At 40.7% G+C, this 21,001-nt stretch overlaps 1 protein-coding gene across 1 annotated transcript in view; it reads left to right on the forward strand.

Annotated features, from left to right (window-relative positions):
- CFAP92 (cilia and flagella associated protein 92 (putative)) overlaps positions 1–21,001 on the forward strand; it is a 47,711-nt gene that overhangs the window by 13,176 nt on the left and 13,534 nt on the right. Inside the window, exons 6-11 of the mRNA XM_069967108.1 lie at positions 4,723–4,813; positions 5,867–6,102; positions 9,293–9,403; positions 13,496–13,680; positions 18,192–19,072; positions 19,870–20,061. Coding sequence (XP_069823209.1) covers positions 4,723–4,813; positions 5,867–6,102; positions 9,293–9,403; positions 13,496–13,680; positions 18,192–19,072; positions 19,870–20,061 — 1,696 coding nt within the window. The remainder of the gene's footprint in view (positions 1–4,722; positions 4,814–5,866; positions 6,103–9,292; positions 9,404–13,495; positions 13,681–18,191; positions 19,073–19,869; positions 20,062–21,001) is intronic.

Consider the following 21,001-nt stretch of genomic DNA (forward strand, 5'->3'; position numbering starts at 1 on the left):
GGAGAGCGAAGGTGTGCGAGCCCTCTCATTCAAACAGATAGAAGGCAGGATTCGGCGCCGATTAAGTAGTGTGAACGGGCCCTTAATCCCTTAATGACAATGGATGTAAATGTATGCCATGAAAGTCATGGCCCAAATGACACATGCCATACATTTACTTCATGGTCTGCAGGGCTGCTTTGAAGTGACCTCAGGACCTGAGCTAGTTTCGAAGAGAGTGAGAATCGGCTGCTATGATCAGCCGGGACCTCACTGTTAATGATGGGCTGCCGCAATCCTACGGCCGCCTACCATTAACCATTACAATGACGTGATCCTGCGATTGCGGAACCCCCACAGTGTAATTCGGGGGTCCCGATCAGACTATCTGGCAGCCAGGGGTCTCCTACGTCTTCCCCGGCAGTCAGATCGGCGATCACTGCATTGAGTCTGCCACAGGCAGGCTCAGTGCAATGATCGCAGATAACACTGATCAATGCTATGCCTATGGCATCGCAATTATCAGTGTTACTGATCGAATGTATGTAAGTTAAAAAGGTTTTAAAAACATGCCTTAGCCCCTCCCCCAATAAAAGTTGAAATCACCCCCCTTTCCCATTTTATAAATAAAACACATAAAAATAATAAAATAAATAAACATATAATACACCGTAGCATGCGTAATTGTCCGATCTATTAAAATAAACAAATGCTGTTCCCTCACGGTGAATGGCGTAAACAAAAAACTGTAAAAACCGCCAAGATTGCTGACTTTTTAATTGCATTTTATATTTTAAACAAAATGATAAAAAGTGATCAATACGTCCTATCTACACAAATATAGTACTAAAATAAAGTAGAGATTATGGCGCAAAAAATGATGCCCCATACATCCCCGTAGGTAAAAAAGAAATAAAAACGCTATACCAGTCACAATGTGGCCATTTTAAATATACCTATTTGCAAAGAAAGAGGTTTTACTGGTGATAAAACAGTAAAATATTAGAAAAGCTGTAAACATTGCATATCGCTGTATTCAAACTGACCTACAGAATAAAGATAAAATGTCAGTTTTACCGCAAAGCGCATTGCGCAAACACGGAAACCCCCCAGAATTCTTTTTTTTTTTCATTTTCACCAAATAAAGTGCTTTTTTTCCCTGTACTTACTACTGCATCAAGGCTTCACTTCCTGGATAACATGGTGATGTCACGACCCGACTTCCAGAGCTGTGCGGGCTGTGGCTGCTGGAGAGGATGATGGCAGGGGGACACTGAGGGACACAGGGCCCTAGAGGGACACTGAGCATCCCTCTGTCATCTCCAGCAGCCACAGCCCACACAGCTCTGGGAGTCGGGTCGTGACATCACCATGTTATCCAGGAAGTGAAGCCTTGATGCAGTAGTAAGTGCAGGGAAAAAAGCACTTTATAAGCATTTCCCGGAATAAGTGTATATTGGTAATTTGTATAACTTTTGGGGGGCAATACAATACTTTAATAAAAAAATTTTCACTGTCTTCTCCTTTAAGCCAGGAGAATCAGAGCAGGCACAGTACAACAGAAGAACCTTGTATAAGACCCAGGCCAAGGTCCTTTATCCACTGCTGGTTTACAATGCAGACCTCCTCACATGTAGAACAGAGTGAGACTCCATACCTCATTTATGATGTACGATGGGGAGGGGTTTGTTACCCTGATTGGATAAGCCAGAATGAAAGACAGACTGAGTGGGTAGCTACCCAGGGAACTGTTAAGAGGAGGGACAAATTTGTGGATCACATAGAAAAGTTTTTTCTATAAAATGTCATTGTACAACCAATTGAACATTGTATCCGAATGGTTAATAATGCTGTAGGTCCCGGGGTCCAGTGTTGCCTTCCACAACACTAAAGTGGAGCACTCAATGGGGAGAACAGCTTAAATGCTAAATTTCCAGGTGGAAGGTAGTGGGGCTCACATACAGCCTTGAGCACAAAGAAAGCTCTTGTCCCTCCCCAGAATGTGGACCGTTTCCTATTAGTTTCCTTTTACTTTCAATAATAACTATGCAGTTTAATTTATTCTTTTTGCGCCTCTCATATTTCTTCTATTTGAGCGAGATGTTCAGTTTTAATAATTGAAAGTTGCAGTCAATGTGAATTATAATGTAATATAATAATGTAATTGTTTATTTTATTGTGCCATTTATTCTGTGTTTTTGCCCATTAATTTCCGTGCTTGGACTGTATCCAGGGCGGATAGGACCTCGGCAGTCTATTCAGACAATCCAATTATTCTTTGCAGTACAATTAGCACTGGGCCACGCTGTTATTTAAAGTCAACTCTGCAGATTTCTCCCAAATGTTACTTGTCTTGAGGTTCTGGGACGCTTGGCCATCAATCATGTCACAGAGTTTCTTTCCGCTCCACCGATGATATCAAGAGAGAGGGAAACATTTTGTGTAGACAAACATTTTCACGCAGGACCATCAATCACTTCTCCCTGTAAATGTGAGGAGTTTTGTGAAGAACACACTGACATATCTGTTAGTACAGGTTCACATCATGCTTTTGTCATACGACATAGCTCTCACTGCTGCCACAGTGGTGCCTTGGATTACGAGTATAATTCGTTAACACGCTTGTAATCTAAATCCACTCTTAAGGCATAGAGCATAAGAAATCACTGAGATGCAGACAATTGGTTCCACACCCCAAAAATAATAATTTTTTTATTCTGAATAACATGTAAAACAGATATTATAAGTTACAGTATAGCAATCAGCATGTGGAGTATATTGTATAGTAAGTGCATAAACCTGAAGAAAGAGCAGCAGTTTGTAGATACAGGATGGAGCTGGAGATCCCCATAACATGTTATGCTTACTTCTCCATGCTCTCCTGTTGTCCTGATGTGGCCTCTTCAGTGTCCCCCACTGACTGCAGCCCTGCTACTTCCGAGACAAACTTGTCTTGGGAATGACACTGCTGCGGTACAATGGCACAGAGAGTAATTGGCTGAGCGGGCTGTCATGCCCGGAACAAGTTAGTCTTGGGAGTAGATGAGCTGCAGGCAGTGAGGGGACACTGGAGGAGCACAGAGAGGTAAGCATAACATGTTTATTACATTTACCAAGAGTGCAGTAATATATAAAAACTTCTAAAATGCTGGATAACCCCTTAAAATCTCTTCTTATTTTAAGCTAAGTAGACAAGTGGGTGGACCTACTTAGTAACTGGAAGATCTATCTATGTGGTCACATAGCTGTCAGTCACTTAGTGGGACCACCCGCTTGACTACTTATCCCAGAATGAGCAGGGATTTACATGAATAAATGACAAGTTATCCTAGAACTTTCCCACAAAACTATATATCAGTCTGCCCAGCTTCCTCTGCTCTATAACATGATACCCTGCAGATTAGACGGCATGTGACAGGTTCCCTTTAGTACAGTAAATAAAGGTAAACTGTACAAATAGTTATGGATATAGGACCTGACAAGACTGAGAAGAGGGGAACCAGACTGTTATAGTAATGGCTAATCAGCGTTTCTATACAGTAGACCATAAATCATGTTACAGTGCTCACACTGCAGCTGACTTACTGTGCGACTCCTGAAATGAACCGACTTTATTCTGACAGAAATATATCTAAGAATTATTTGCAGATTGGGCATTGGTGCATTTTAATTTCTATAATTAGTTAATGAATTTAGACTTTATCACTGTGCTGTTTTATTGTCCAGTGTACAAGAATAATATTATTAATATTATTATTTAAGAGCTGGCTCTCCAAAGACATTGTTAGCTTATCTCTAATGTGTGTGTGTGTGTGTGTGTGTGTGTGTGTGTGTGTGTATGTATGTATAATATATATATATATATATATATATATATGTACTTGGCTTTGAAAAAGACCTGTCAGCAGCTAAACAGAGGTATGACTAGGCCTCTAGGTTCCCATCATGATTCCTGGCGTACCCTTTTTATCTCTATAATGCTTTCAGGCGCTAAGATTGGTAATGTATAAATAAGGCTTAAGTGCCCGAGAGTTGTTCCCCAGCCTCGCAAGAGTTGGGGGTTAGCTGTCCATCTAATCTTATTTACTGAGAAGTTAAGGAAAAGAAAGCCTAGTGGCCGTCAATCAAAGGGTAGTATGCAAGCAGGCACGAAAGCAAGGAATAAAAATAGTTGGGTGGCTAACCCTGGTCTAGAGCTTTGTGGGGAAACACCCCCTGGGCACTTGAGCTTCATTTTTACATTAACAAAAAGGCTTGTAAATCAGCATTAAGTATGGGGATAAAAATGATATGCCTGGAATCCTGATTGGAAACCCAGTCTTGGAATTATTTGTGTTACTTACTTGTAGGGATTGTCAAGTGAAATATTTTTGTAAACACATTCTTTTAGCAAACTTGTCTCTTTCCCTCCCATTGACAGATCATTGTGCACTGTGGTCTGGCTAGACCACTGTTTTTAGAGTAGAATGGTGGCCTGTAACCTAGACAACGGCCAGTGATTTACGCAGTGGGAACATGGCCTAACACTGGATGTGGAGAGACGCTGCTCCAAACCAGGCCAGACAGTTGTCAGGGCCACAGTCCAGCTCTGTATACAGCATGCCTTATGTCAGATCCATTCGTGGAGAGGGGCTGAAATATGCCCATTAAACACAAGATTGCATCTTTTGACTATTAGGAAATTATCTGCTTAAATATGTTCATTATAATTTAGATAATTATTTTCACATTTTATTTTATCAGCACCAAAATGTGCAAAGAATGAAAATCACACACCTGCCATATTCCCAGTACCTATTATATCAAGGCTGGAGAAGGACAATGCAGTGAAAAGGTAAGAGCCACCAACAGGAGTCGTTTTGGATGTTCTTTCATCTCTGTTGCATATTTGTCACAGTGAATTTGTGAGCTCAAGCTTCTACTGTAGTGTTACTTAAAGGGTTTAGGTAAAGTATATGTTGAATCATCCTTCTCCTGGAGACTAAGAATTTATTGCATACATGTTTTTACCTTATCTATTTCCTTCCCCCAGTTCTGAGCTGCTGCTTTCTGCTAATGAGACAAAAAACTGTGTATGAGCTTTTCTCTCTGTCTCCCCTCATCCCTACAGATGGCTGATGTAAACAAGTCCCTGGCAGCCTTTTTCTGCACCATTGTATCTTCTTTGTAATGCTGGGAGGATTAATCTGAGGTCAAATTGCTGATTAACTCACTGTGATTATCTCTCCCTTCATTACAGAGTTGCTACAATGTTGCAGATAGGGACTTCTTTCATCAGCCACCTGGAAAGAAGGAAGGGGGGGGGTTGAGAGCAGAGATAGACTCAGCAGCTCTCACACAGTTTTTTGTGTCTTTAGCAGTAAACAGCAGCTCAGAACTGGGAAAAGGAGACAGATAAGGTAATGACATGTATGGAATGAATTGTTAGTCTACTGAAGGGAGGATGATTCAACCTATATTTTACCTAATCAGATCACCCCTTTAATTCTCTATGGAGTCGACGGAAAGAGTTGAGTACAGCATTCGGCTGTTACCGGAGGTTCCATGGAGAATGAATGGAGCTGTGGGTCAAGGGCTGACCTGCGGCTCCATTCATAACAAAGGAGCCAGGGCATCGATCTAAAGATCCTCAAAGGGCACGGAGGTTGGACCCCTTTGATCTCATGCTTGTCCTCTATCCTGTGGATATGGGACAAGTAAATTTAAATTGGAAACCCCCTTTAAAGCATTGTACTTGCAGAGGAAAATGAGGAAAATGTCCTTGCTTCCTTGCTGCTTGTCACAGTATGGTTTGCCAGGTTATAACTAGTTGCAGCCCTATACAGGATAACATTATTGGCATGATCTTCTTCCCAATAGGTACTATCTCTTATTGATCTTTTAACAGGTTAGAAATGTCTAATACCGGCTTATCCGTTGTGGCTCAGTCAGAAAAAACGCCAGCGGAACAGACGGGAAAGCAGAAACCAGCGAGGAGCTTGACAGACATGAAAGGCGATTTACAGAAAGTCCAATTGAACGTACAATCTTCAAAAGATCAGAAAATAGAAGCATCATCATCAAAGGGAGAACCTGGTGCGCTGAACCATCTTAAGCCCTCTGATACAGTTATGGCTGATAAAGGTACATGTATAGAAAATGCACAATAACAAGGCTCCAAGTATTTCTGCTTGAGCAGAAATAGGACACATATCATCATGAGTGCCCCAGCAAAGCACTAAGCCAAGAATCTCCAAATAACAGCTTTATTTCTGCCATGTCTCTATTGAACTGTAATACTGGCGTTTCTGGGACCCATGGCGCGGGTTAAAGCCACATGAGTGCTGCTGTATTGTGTATGCTTAGTCTCTGGATAGATTTTGCAAGGTAAAATGATATATTAATGCCACTAGAACAGTAAATCATCCATTACCCTTCAGACCATCATAAGATAGATTATTTTAAGCCTTAAAACCATATTGATTTAAGTGACTTATATGTTTTTATCTTGTCTATGTAGCTGTACGATACCTTGTTTGAATCATTTTTGGGGAAGGTTGAAGAGGTTGTCTGGGAAAAAATTTACTTTTCCCCTAGCCACAGGATAGGGGAAAAGTAAGAGATTGCGGGGGGTCTGACCCCCTACTGATCTCCATATTTGCCCCAGCCTTCTTTGTTATGAATAGAGCCACGGATATTGCATGGCTCTATTCATTCCTATGGAGGTGCTGGAAACAGCCGAGAAAGCCGGAAGAGTGCTGCACTTGGCTGTCTGCGGCATCTTCATAGGAATTAATAGAGAAGAGGGGAATGTGCCTTACCTGTGGTCCTATTCATAACAAAGAAGCCAGGGGAGGTGATACGGAGATCGGCAGGGGGTGTGAAGTTCGGACCCCCGCAATCTCTTTTCTCCTTTCCTGTGAATAGGGGAAAGGTTAATTATTCCAGGACGACCTCTTTAAATCTCCCAGAGAAGTAATTTCAAGATACATGTAAATTATGGCACTAGTAATGACCATAGAACTAATATTTTTGGTCCTGATTAATATAAAAATTAGCATGAACATATGCATATACAACAGCCTACTCCCAGATTTCATATGTCAAGGATGTACTTGTACAGGACATGTGCACTGAAGTCAATCCTAACAGTCCCGATCAGAGGGTATTGAGAATTACACTCTCGAGGATGAGAGAATTGGTAGGGTAAGGAATTTATAAGACTTAGCCGCAATTGTGAAAGGGCTCCCTATGGTAGTTTGAATTTTTTTTTATCTTTTTTTTTTTTTTTTTTTTTAGGGAGCCCGTCACCATGAAAATGCTACCTAAGCTATCGGTATTATATTATAGAGCAAAAGGAGCTGAGTGGATTGATTTATATCCTAAGGCCAGTTTCACACACAACTGATCCGCAGCGTTTTTTATGCTGTAAATTCGCAGTGAAATTCCATCACTTGTCATTCATTTTAAGACAGACGAACAACATATATGGACAAAGTGTAGCATGGACAATATCAGTGGGAAAATTACTTGAAAGTGGGCCAAACTAACCTGGTGGTGTTGTGCAAACTTTAGGCACAACACTAGCAGGCGTTTTGGTTAAATCAGTCCGCCTCCTGGCCTCTGGTTCTCTGCTCCCGGCACCTGTCCTGATGCCAAAGCACGAAAATGAAGTTTGGAATTGACCATTGGACCATACATACAGCCACGGCGCAGGACTCCCAAAATAACTCCAAGGATCTCAAGAGTGTCTTTCTTGGGCATTTTTTTTACACTAGGCTTAAAAATGAGTGGCTCGTTTTGACAAGTCCTATTCTACTGTTGCTCATTTTTAAGGCTAGTGTGAATAAACGCCCAAGAAAGACACTTGTGAGGTCCTTGGAGTTATTATGGGAGTCCTGCGCCGTGGCTGTATGTATGGTCCAATGGTCAATTCCAAATTGTTGTTAATTTTGAATGAGAAATGATACCGCTGAAAGTATGTAAATGACGCCCGTTAACCCCCCGCTAGCCGGAGCATATTGTACCTTCTCCACGCTCCGGCTTGCTTTAGGGCTCCTGGGTTCTAGACGTCCCACTCAGCCAATCAGTGGCTGCAGAGGGGCAGCATGCTGATTGGCTAAGCGGGACATCCAGCCGGGAACCCGCAAAGCAAGCAAATGAATGACAAGGGATCCACAGCAAATTTTGTTGCAAATTTGCCGCGTAAAATCCGTTGCGGATCCGTTACGTGTGAAGGTACACTTATAGGAAAAGACTCAGTATAACTTATTTTATTGATTAAAATCTCTAAAGTTTCCATGCTAAAGAGTCCAGCCCATTGAGTGACACCACCCACTGGACTCCTTAACACAGAATGATCAGGGATTTTAATCAACAAGTTAAAAGTTATACTGAATCTTTTCCCACAAAGATATATTTCAGTCTGCTCAGTTCTTACTGCTCTAAATTATGGTGATAGATTAGATATCATTGTCTGGGTGACAGATTCCCTTTAAAGCAGAAATAAAATATAGTAAAATATTCCAAAAAGATTTTCTATTTTCTTTCTAAATGTACGCACCAGTTATGGCTGTGGAAGTGAGTATGTGTGTATGTGTGTGTATGTATGCGTATGTGTGTAATATATATATATATATATATATATATATATATATATATATATATATATATATATAGTAATGTTTATGAAGTGTCTCTAAAGCTTTGACATAGAAATGCTGGGCACTGCATTCAGGATGTACAGACTCCAGCTTTATTAAAAAAAAAAAAAAAAAAAAAGAAATCTTTAAAAATTTTATAATTGACTTTTCATATGAATTTTATAAATGTTACTCATCAATATATTTTATATTCTATCAATCTAAGGACCTTTCCTCCATTCAGTCCCTGATGAAATTCAGGGGTCAGAGATGTAGTCTGAGCTGCGGCTTACCGACTCCACAGCCCTGACTGCATTATCCTGATGTTACAATGTAGGGAATAATATTCTAAAAAGCCTTATTACAGAACATGGCAGAAAACGTTGCAGCTGTTAGAGCATACTGCTGGTTTTGTATTAATAAAACTGTGGTATTAAAACCACACATAAAATCACCATGTGGTATTCCCATGGCGCAGCCAACAATCCTCGCAGCGTGTAGTTGTTACGTTGGGAAAGTGGTGCAGTTATTCTGGATCTTGTGAATCTAGCATTGTGAGAGCTCAATGTGGTGTCTGTTCTCTTTGATATTCAGCATTTATTCTCTATAGTCTTTACACTGCTTGACGTGCTGGATGTTGTTTTTAGGAGACTACAGCGTTTCATTACTTATTTATTCCTGTATTTCCCCAGCCACAAAAAAATCTCAGACAGAGAAGTATGAAAAAGCCTCCAGCATTCGATCACTTCAAGGAGAAAGGAAGTGTTTAACTTTGAGCGTTAACTTCATGCCGCTCCTCGCTGGTAGGTAAAGATAGAGGCTGAGTTATTGTGGGGGGGGGGGGGGACCCTTTAAAAATGGTTTATTTGATTATACCCCATCAGCTCTGCTAGGTCATTCATTTTCAAGTTATAGCTATATATATAGCTATATATTGATCCCTACTAAGACAGCTAGCTGTATAATGTTAAAGGGTCCCTGTCACTTAAAAAAAACTTTTGACATGTCACACAGAAATATGTCAAAAATTTTAATCAGTTGGGTCTCAGTGTTCATGCTGGAGTCCGATCGTGTGGCATTTGATTACTGAGGAAGTTGGTTGCAGTCCTGGGGAGTCCTGGAAAACATGGATGCAGCCTATGGTTGAATCCATGTTTTCCAGGAAATTGTAGGGCTGTATTCAACTTGTTTAGCCACCGGTATTCAAAAGCATTCTCGAGTTGTGCCCATTTCTAACCCCCACCAGATGTTAGATACTTCCAATAGAAGCACTTATATGAGTGCTTCTCTCCTTGCCTCCCTGTGATCTCCCTGGAGGACAAGCGTCCAGCCCTACGATTCTTCAAGCTTTTTTTTACAGGCAGGTGGGGGTCTGAACACATAGGGCTGTATTACACAGGCGATCACTTGGTGTGAGCGAGAGCTGATCTGCTAGATTGGCGCTCTCTTACTGAGCACATATAAAGCCCAATAATTATGCAGCAAGGGCTGTATATATATAATTAGCTATGTTTCCTGCAGCCCTTCTTTACAGATTCATCCGCCGTCAGCCACGCATCACTATTACACATAGTGATGCGCACCCATCATCTGGTGATTTTAGGTCAGGACCTAAAAACATGACCAGACGATGATTGTTGTCATCGGCTAATAATAATAAATAGAGATGAGCGAACCGGGTTCGGGTTCGATTCCATCCGAACGCGAACGATCGGCATTTGATTAGCGGTGGCTGCTGACCTTGAATAAAGCCCTAAGGCTATGTGGAAAACATGGATATAGTCATTGGCTGTATCCATGTTTTCCAGACAACCTTAGAGCTTTATCCAAGTTCAGCAGCCACCGCTAATCAAATGCCGATCGTTCGCGTTCGGATGGACTCGAACCCGAACCCGGTTCGCTCATCTCTAATAATAAATATCGTCAGAACCAAAGAGAAAGGAGACCAAAGATAATGATGAGTTTTTGGATCCATTATTAGCGTCTCCACTTGATTTTGATACTGACGCCCTGTTGTCAGAGATTGCTGACTCATCATAGGCCCGATCCTTCTCCGGCTGTATAGACCTACAATTAACTGTTAGACAGAGTTATACAATGGGTTGTATCTGCCAAGTTTCTGCTCAGACAGTTTTATTAACATAAGAAGCGATACCAACATTGAGGCTGACGCCGCACTATGTGCCACCTTTTATTCCAAGCTGTCGTCTCTCCTTGGAAATACGTATCATTCATTGAAAATTAGTTTTAGTCGTCCCGCAGATCAGTGGGGTTTTCGGCTTCGCTGTATGTTACCTCTAATAGCTGACTCGGAGAAGTGTCAAAAAAGGATCATGTTTGGAAACTGTGAATAATACATAACATCAGCTCCCAGGGCTGAGCTGTAGTTGTGCAGAAGATCTTAAATTGTCTTGTTACACGACAATGCTGACTTGGCGGCTTCAACTTGAAGAGTTTTATCCTCATTATAGAAGGATTTGTTGAGCAGATATGTTTTCTCCAGCTTGTTCCATATTTGTTTGTATTATGGTCTCCAAAATCTTTTTACAACGTGTGAGTGCAGATTTGCTTTGCTGTATTATGTATATAGTACAGTGTATTTTATGTAGATACCTGCATTAGTTAGTTTTTTGCATGTGTTCTGCTGAGTAAGGAGCAATTCCCTCATCACACTGTATCCACAGCCATTGCAGAGGGGGCATGGATGTGCCACCCACAATACGGGACTGTGCATTAGTGAAGGGGATCAAAGTCTATGGAACTCAAGTCAAATGCACAGAACGTGGCATTCAGGGTCTTTTGCTTGGTCTAGGTGTGTATGAAGTACCTTTTTTTTTTTACAACACGAATCTCAGGTCCATAAAAATTACAGTGAATGGTAATTTCTAGCTCTGTGCAGGTAAAAACAAAGGTTTATACAGGGAGTAGGGGTCCACCATGGTTTCCCAACCTTTTTAGTGGGGAACCCTGAAAACAAATGATCTTGAGACCTCTACTAAAAAAAAATTATTCAAAAAGAGAGATAAATATACTAAAAGTAGTAGTAATTATTTAGTAGTAGTAAGTGTGTAATAAATCTATATTAGAAAACTTATTATTTGTAAGCAGAATAATAATATAGAAACGATATGAACAGCTAGAAGGTTTACAGTGACAGCAATATCATTTCAGATCCCAAAATAGAACCATAAATGAATTCTGATCCCGTGCCACACCTGTAATCAGACCAGAGACTAGACCCAGAAATTATCCTGATCCCAGATTACACTGCAAATAATCAGACCCAAGAACAGAGCCCAGACTTGACCCCTCAATAAATCAGATCAGAGACTAGAACCCTGAATTAGTCAGACCCTTCACTGACCCTTAAAGGGGTAGTCCACCCAAAAAATTTTTCTTTCAAATCAACTGGTGCCATAAAGTGCCAGAGATTTGTAATTCATTTCTATTAAAAAATCTTAAGTCTTCCAGTACTTATCAGCTGCTGTATGCCCAACAGGAAGTTGTATTATTTCCAGTCTGGAGAGCAGGGGAGGTTTTCTATGGGGATTTGCTGCTGCTTTGGACAGTTCCTGACATGGACAGAGGAGGCAACAAAGAGCACTGGGTCAGACAGGAAAGAAAACACCACTTCCTGCTGGACACACAGCAGCTGATAAGTACTGGAAGACTTAGGATTTTTTAATAGAAGTGAATTACAAATCTCTGGCACTTTATGGCACCAGTTGATTTGAAAGAAATTTTTTTGGGGTGGACTACCCCTTTAAGGCCAGAGCTCAAACTAATTGAACCCCCAAACTTGACCCCAAAATTAATTTAATCAGAGACAACACTCCTGAACTAATCTCTAAATCAGGCCAAAGACTAGACTCTAAATTTAGAAAAGCATTATCCAGCTACCGTAATGCATGGTAAAAGAAACTTTACGAAAAGTATCCCAGTCAGTGTATGAAAATTTTTACTTTTTTGATTATTAAAGGGAAACTGTCAGCAAGTTAGACACATCTAACCTGCTGATAGCTCTCTATTGCGCACAGGACACTGACTTACCTTCATCCTCGGCAACGTTTCCGCGCACTTTGCAGTTTATTCTGGCTTGTGATAATTATAGTGTACAAGGAAACTGAATCTGTAAAGGATGTTGAACTATTCATTGACAGGACTTAAATAACAGTGTTAGGCCATGTTCATACGCTGTATGAGACCAGCCATTCCGTGACTCGTCCGGGTCACAGAACGGCCAGTCTCAGAAAAGATCCTCCCGGCCGCTACTGCAGTACGTCCCGGAGGATCTTTAGCGCCGCAGAATTCTGATGTGGGCGCATCCATGCACGCTCCGCATCAGAACTCTCCACTGCACACAATGGAGTAACGTCCAGAGCCGCTCGCTCCACTGTGTGCACTGACAGGATTTTCTGTGATCGCTATTCAAAGAATAGCAGTCGCAGAAAACTGGCATGTCAGTTTCTTGCGGCTCCCCCAGGGATCCCGGCCGGAGTGTATACCATGTGTATACCCTCCGTCCAGGATTCCATAGAAGGCTATGTAACGTATATTTCCGTATTAATCACGGCCATTGTTGCAATCTGCAACAACGGCTGTAGTTTTACGAAAATATACGTAGTGTGAACATAGCCTTAAAGAGAATCTATCAGCAGGTTAGGATGCCATAGTCTACTTCCCTAAAATGCTCTCATAGGATCATAAAAACCTGCTAGTGAAAGACTCAAATACCGCCAAAGCTAGGAGAAAAGCATCTGCCATATATTGTTCAGGTGGCACAGCGATTTTCCTTTTAGATGGATTGCCATGGTGGTCTTGATAACAGGTCTTATAGGCAACAAGTAACAGTTTGATTTGCTTTATCAGTGTTTAACATGATTTCTTTTTTTCAGGCGATCTGTCAGTCACGTGTCGTCTGCAGGAGTGCTCGCACCAGATAGTGGACTGTTATATGACTTTGGGCCTAGACGTTCCTTTACTGTCAGAGACACAAAGACATGACCTCAATCCTTTAGTTATTCGTATACTTTCAGCTACATGTCTTCCCACATCACCAACACCAGTTAGTGTATTACAGGTAACTATGTTGTGGACAATATACCAATCCTATTTTATATAGTCTATTACAAACCGTATAAGCTTGCTTTAATATCTCAAAATGTTGTGGTTCTAACCCTTTTCCAAAGCGAAGAAGGAGTCATCCAGATCTTTAGCATTTAAGTGTACCTGTCATTTGAGAAAACTTTTGATATGTCATGGACAAAAAGTTTGATCGGGCCGGATCTGAGTGGTTAGACCTGTACCAATCATGAGACTGGAGATGACCGTGATGCAGAGCAACCACTCCCCGCTTCGTGTCACGTGATATCAGTCCGGCTCCGTAGACTTACAGTACATAGACATGTAGACTTGTCATAGAGACATGGATCAGTCTAGATCTGAGTGTTCAGACCTGTATTGATCATGACAATGGAGAGGACTGGCGCTCCCCGCTGTGTCGCCGCTCCCCGCTTTCACATAATATCAGTCCAGATCCGTAGAGTTACATAGGCAATCAGTCGGAAGGTGGTCTTTTCCCTGCTTGTTCTTACGATCAGTACAAGTCTAAACACTCAAACCTGGACCGATCAAAACTTTTGACATGCCTCTATAACATGGCAAAAGTTTTCCCAAACAACAACCCATGTAGTGTTTTCCATTTTTTTCCAGCTAGGAGGTCACTATATTCTGTGATCCAGCGCATGATCAGCCTGGACAACTCATACAAGGACATGCGTTTAGGGATGGTCACAGTGACATTAGGACACTCGTGTGTCTCAATAAGTTGTGCCATTATAGCAACTTATGCACAATAGTGACCTTTCACTGCAAAGGAGAAACTTTCTCAGCTATTTTTTTCCTAGGAAATCACAGGAACTATGGAGCCCAAACCTAAATCTAAGAAATACATTTTTGGAATAATGTTTTTTGTCTTATTTCATTTGTGACTAAATTATTAACAAATACCATTATCCTGTGTCTCTAATCTTACCCGTAATTGATCTATTTGTTTATATGATCTATAAATCCTCTATTTTCTCCTTCCGTAATTTACTTTAGTTGAGTGTTTCTAACCACAATGATTTACAGTAATTTACTTGTTATGAAGTCAGGTATTTCCTCTTCATTATTTATCCCGCTTGTGCCAAAGCTAATTGCCTCAGCTATTACACCGTGTACCGGCACTGCCGTAATTACACCAGACATTAAGAGCCGGGTTCCTTCCAGCTTTCTCCATACAGGGAAATCGGAGAATATTTAGTAGAATTGATCAACTCAAATGCTTTTTATAATTGAAGTTTTCTAAAAAGTATTTTAAGTATTCAGGGAATATGTATAGTAAGGTCTAAGACGCTGCATGCAGTGGAACAGATGTATTGCTATTACCTGAATGTTTAATAAAGAAAAGAACATATAAATTCAGCTAAAAATACATTTCTTTTTATGATCTTAGTGGATGGTCCTAGCTATAATTTGGTTGTAGAGTTGTCAAAGCGGGTGAACCAAAAGCGGAGGTGTAGGTACATCTTCTGTAGGTAAGGAGGGTCAGCAGAGTGACCCAGCATGACCAAGAAACAGTCCCATTCACTTATTACTCATTAGATTTTGTTAGGCAAGAACTATAGTTGAAGTAATCAACAGAAAGCAGGACTTTATAAAGAAGTACTTAGCAGTGAGTACTTTGTCATTTGAAACATGATGGAAACCTTACTAGAATTTTCAGCAGCTTTTTTCTGTGTCTTAGGGCTCAGCCACACTAGCGTTTTTCTTTGTTTCTAATGGATCCGTCCATATTAATTAAACGGATGAGCATAAACTGATGAGCAGACTGATTGAGGCTGGGTTCCCACTACGTATATTTCAGTCAGTATTGTGGTCCTCATATTGCAACCAAAACCAGGAGTGGATTAAAAACACAGAAAAGATATGTTCACAAAATGTTGAAATTGAGTGGATGGCCGCCATTTAATCGCAAATATTTGCTGTTATTTTAAAACAACGGCTGTTGTATTGAAATAATGGCAGTTATTTACTGTTATATGGTGGCCATCCACTCAATTTCACCATTGTGTGAACAGATCCTTTCTGTGTTTTTAATCCACTCCTGGTTTTGGTTGCAATATGAGGACCACAATACTGACTGAAATATACGTAGTGTGAACCCAGCCTCAAACTGATTGCAAAATGTTCATCTTTTTTTAATGGTCTGTTTGTATTTTGGCTTAAAAAAACTGACTTTTGTATTTCGGTTTGCATCAGTCAGCATCCGTTTTTCTATCCGTTTATTTTTCTTCTTTGGTTTCTTGCTGCTTCTGCGCATGCTCAGTGCAAAAACGGATGAAAAAAACGGATGTGAACGGAAATACCTTCCGTTCTAGATCCGTCCTCATTGATTACAATGTAAAAAAAAAACGGAAGTGCACTTTCAGTTCGTGATCCGTTTTTTTAAGTGGAAAGAAAAATACTGCAAACACAATTTTTTCTTTCGTTCAAAAAAACGGATCTTGAACGGATTGCATGCAAACAGAGCTCTATTAGGGCAAACGGAGCACACTAAAATATCATGGGAATCTATGGGGATTTTAACGGATCCCGCAGTTTCCGTTTTGCTTACTCCAAAACTAAAAAGGATGACGGAATGGTGCCGGAAGGACGAACGCTAATGTGAACGTAGCCTTACTCTGCATCTTACTTTTGCTACTTCTCTGCTCTCCATAGACTTCTATAGGCGGCATGTAACTGATCACTCAGTGAGCTGATAGTTGGTCTCACTTAAATGGGTTCTCTCGGCAACATTTACACATCAGCAACCGACGGGTAGGGGACCGATCAGCTGTCTGCCACTGCACCACACAGCTATCCTGTGGAAAACTCATCAGTAAACCGCTGTCGGGCTGTTTCTGATGGGCTTTTTTTTATCCATTTCCTTATCTTTTTTCTTCTAAACTTTCTATTAAGCTTATTTATGAACATATCAAATGTCATGTTCCTCATAAGTCAGTTTGGACGTTCCTTCAGGAAAGAAGAGAAAGTCAAATAACAAACCCATCATGGTACCTTTGTATACAGATGGTGCTGAATGCAAGCCAAACACTAGTGTCTACGTGAATATTTATGGGAAACTAGGGTGTCAGACATAATAAAAGCGCTGAGTGTGGACCTTAGGCTCTCTACATGGAAGAATCCAAACCTTTCACCATGTGCCAAGATCTTTATTTCAACAAAGCAGAAAGGATACATGGCAGGCAGGATATAGTGTGCCCTCCTGACATAAGCTGTTAGGGGAGTACCTGACAGCGTTGGATTGCCACCAACAGAAGCCAAAATCACGATCTACTAAACAAATTCTAATGCCCTTGGGCAGCTTTAGTGCATGGAAACCTGGTTGTCACCACTGACGCAGTCTAAAGCTTATCTTATGTAAGTAGGATAGTTTACTATTCATTACTGTCTTTCAGAGTTTTATAGCCTGAAACCAGATTGGAAGCTTTGACTTGAATAGTTTTTGGCGACAGCAGTTGGTTGGCTTGTTGCTGCTTTATAGGTGGATGATTAAATAAAGTCTTCCCCTTGGGAACCACATTCAAACTATACCATAGAACTGAATGAATAGCATTTCATTAAATTTTTACCATTTTTGTTTTTTTATGATTGGAATGACTGCTTACTGCAGAGGGAGTATGCAGATAGTAATATAAATGGCTGATTATAAATCCTTTTTTGTGGTGGATGTAGTTTAATGTACTTATTTATACATAACTTTTGATAATGGAGTCTATATCAGAGAGATGAATTATAGGCAATATGGGATGTCGTTTTATGGGGTACAGAAGTAGGCTTGGTGCGTTAAGGTTCTTCAATTGGTGTAAAAGTTTGGACATTTTTTTTTTTTACTAAGACTTTACAGGAGTAGTGTGGCTACCTTGAGGAGACTGCCATAGAATCTTCAGGAGATGGGGGGGGGGAGGGGTTGGAGTGTGATTGCTGATGTTTATTTGTGCAAACACTATGGGCCTGTGGGCCGTTTGCCCATGTTCAGTCATCATTTTCATGTGTCTCTCGATTTTTATATTTGATTGTACTGTTGCTTTATCTTTTGGTTCAAATTTTTGGAAAACCTAATAAAAATAGATAAAAAAGTAACCAGAAAAGTAAAACAGATGTTATACGTATTGCAAAAAATGTAGCCTAAGTCAACGGAAAACTGATGCTGCAGGATTGCATACCACAGCATCCCTTTTTACCATTTTGCATCCTCTTTTTTTTACTTTTTATTTTAAATAGACAGCCAAAACACAGCGTGAACCTAGCCTAAGTGATATCGACCAGGGCTTCTGAAGCCCTGCAATTCCCAACACAGGCAATGGTGGCAATAGAGGGGCTGTGGTGCTCCTTTTTGCTGCCATTCAATGGAAACATGAAAGAAATGTAAAAAAAAAAAAAATTAGTTTTGCTGGCATACCACTTTAAGGAAAAACTCCTTTTTTCTAGACACCTTTTCTATCCTAGGCTCCCTCCAGCATGTAATGTGTACTGTCTTTTTTTCAGGAGAAATGCATCTCAGTGTACTGTAGATACAGATTCCAGGACCATGCCATTCACCAAACCCATGGACAGACACATGGAACACATGTTTTTTTTAGAGACGTCAACATTGTTTTTGTAGGAACTATGAGACCTGGAAAGCTGCGTGAGTTTCTTCTTGGCCCTCCTGTAGAGATCGAGGTACATGATCGAGATCAGAAAAAACAGGAGAATGTCAGCAAGCCATCACTTTTTGGGATGGAGCCTGAAGATGAAAAACTGAGTAATGTTGGCCTTGTGACATCTAAGAGCACTGTTCATAACCCCTTCAAGGAAAGAGACAGGTTGCCGGATCCTTATGGAATAGCAAAAATGAAATTATCTGACCTGGTTTATGGAGCAACATATTTGAATATTGCCATTCCAATCCATAGCTGTGATAACCCAGATGCTACAGAACATCACCCCCACAGCAAAAATGGTGGAATAACTGGGTCCATTGATGGTCAGACATCTCCGTTACCAGTAGGACATTACTTAGATGCTCAGTCTCTTCTTAAAGTAAGGATAGACCTGGCAGTGCCACTTTCTTCAGAGACTGTGGCTCCCGATTGCCCTTTTGGACGGACCATCTATATTTTTCATTATAAGAACTATGAGCTGTTTCAGGATCTTATAGGGAAGATCATGGAGATCAACTGTCGAGCTCTCAGTCTTGATCTAAACCCAACAAATATGTCACTAGATGTGTTCTCCAGAGTAGGTTTAACAGATGAGCAGAAAGAGGACGTTTCCCTGGATGTTATAACTGGAGTTCATATCATGGATGGAGATATTCACCTCTTTATTTTAGAAGGTTTGAGGCAACATGCTGTAAAAGAATTGTGGGAGACAGTACAAAGCAGGTAGGGATTCATCGCAATAAAATCTGACGGACCCTATTATAATCAAACAGTTAGTTGGGTGGTGCTGGTGGTACCAGATCTGTTACAGCTTGAAATCTTTTTCTATTCCTATGCTAGAGCAGTAAGGCCGCATTTACACGTTCCGTGTTCTGCACGAAACTCTGACCTAGAAGACCTGTAATTCCGTCCCACCCAGGCAGCATCTGTGATAACATGCTGGGAGCGGGGGAACTGTACAGATATGTGCTGCACTGTAAAGACAGCGCCACACAGCTGCTTCATTACAGCGCGGCGCATGTCTGTACAGTTCCCCCGCTCCCAGCATGTTATCACAGATGCTGCCTGGGCGGGAGGGGGAGTCCGTTACAGGCATTCCTCATCCATGCAGAACACGGAAAGTGTGCATGCGGCCTAAGATGTGATTCACATTGCAGATGGGTTCACAAACGCTATGTTTAAAATCCTCTTTTTAGCATTTATTAACAGATACGTGTTGATACTTTTAAGTTTTCACATGAACCCAGCCAACCCCTTATTATACAGGATCAGAACATTGTATATGCTTCCATCCAAAAACAGCACCACATTAGGTTCCTCAGGAAGTGTGTAGTATTACGACTTAGCTCTATTCACTTCAATGGAACAGAGCTGCAATACGACACAGAATGTGAGGACAGTTGTGGTGCTGTTTCTGGAAGACAGCTGCCATGTTTTTCTGATCCTGGATAATCCCTTCAATGTCTATAAATGATGAGTAGTAGTAAAATAATTATAATTATTATAATTTTATTATACAGAGCAGGAGAACAGAAAGGAAAGCTGGAGATTCTGTACAACTCAAATATGGCTTTTCATGAGCGTCTGTACAAAGATCTTGAGGTTTTGGTGTGTCACATCCATCTGCATGAACCTCTCAGCTCCATAGTAAATGAGCCACTTCTCTACATCAGAGACATGGTCCCTCCATTATGCTTTCAAGCTTTGTCTAGGTAAATGAATGTTGTTTTCTTTGTATTTTTTGTATTTTATAAAAAATAATACATACACACACACTTGTAAGCATTTTGTGTGTGTGTGTATAATATATATATATATATATATATATATATATATATATATATATGTATTGTGGACATCTTTAGTAGGGGGTAGCGAGAATAATGCAGTCCTTATGCCAATTTAACATAAAAAGTCCACCTTGGTTTTATTGCGGCATAAAAATAAACATAGCAGCACTGTGCAAAAACAGGATACAAAATAAACACCTGCCCGGCTGGGCTCTAACTAAACAGAGGTCTCACCTTACTCAACCAATCAGAAATAAACAGCAGCCGTATCAGACACAGGTCAGTGGCTTCCAGGCTCTCAGCAACATTCAGCCCTCTGATCTGCCTTTTATGAGCTGGAGCGATTAGCACCTGCTTACACCTGTGTGCAAGGTGTGGACTGTAGTGGGGAGGGAATGGCAGGTCACACTACCAAACCTACCCACCATTCCAGTAAAATCCAGGCCCGTAAATAATAAACAACAGTTCAGCAGAGTAGCTCTGCTGAACTACACATCTTTCCCGGAGTTTACCACCTCATCCCAGCAAGCAGTCTGGGTGAGATGTACACCCCCTCCATTATCTTACCATTCACCTTTCTACAGTATATATATGTATGTATATATTTAAAGCATTGCTGTAAATTTTACAAGATGGGCACCATAATGGAGATTAACCCATTCAGGACCAAGAATGTAACTGTACATCCATTTTTGCGATGCATTCCCACTCATGGATGTATAGTCACATGATTTAACCCGCACATTGACAAGTATTTACCACTAACGTAAAGTACAGTATGTCACAAAAAACATTCTCGTAATTGCAAGGATAACTAAAGACTGTATATATGTGTAACATCTGTATGAGAAAATTATACAGC

This window comes from Dendropsophus ebraccatus, chromosome 4 (genome assembly GCF_027789765.1).
Source record: "Dendropsophus ebraccatus isolate aDenEbr1 chromosome 4, aDenEbr1.pat, whole genome shotgun sequence".
NCBI lineage: Eukaryota > Metazoa > Chordata > Amphibia > Anura > Hylidae > Dendropsophus > Dendropsophus ebraccatus.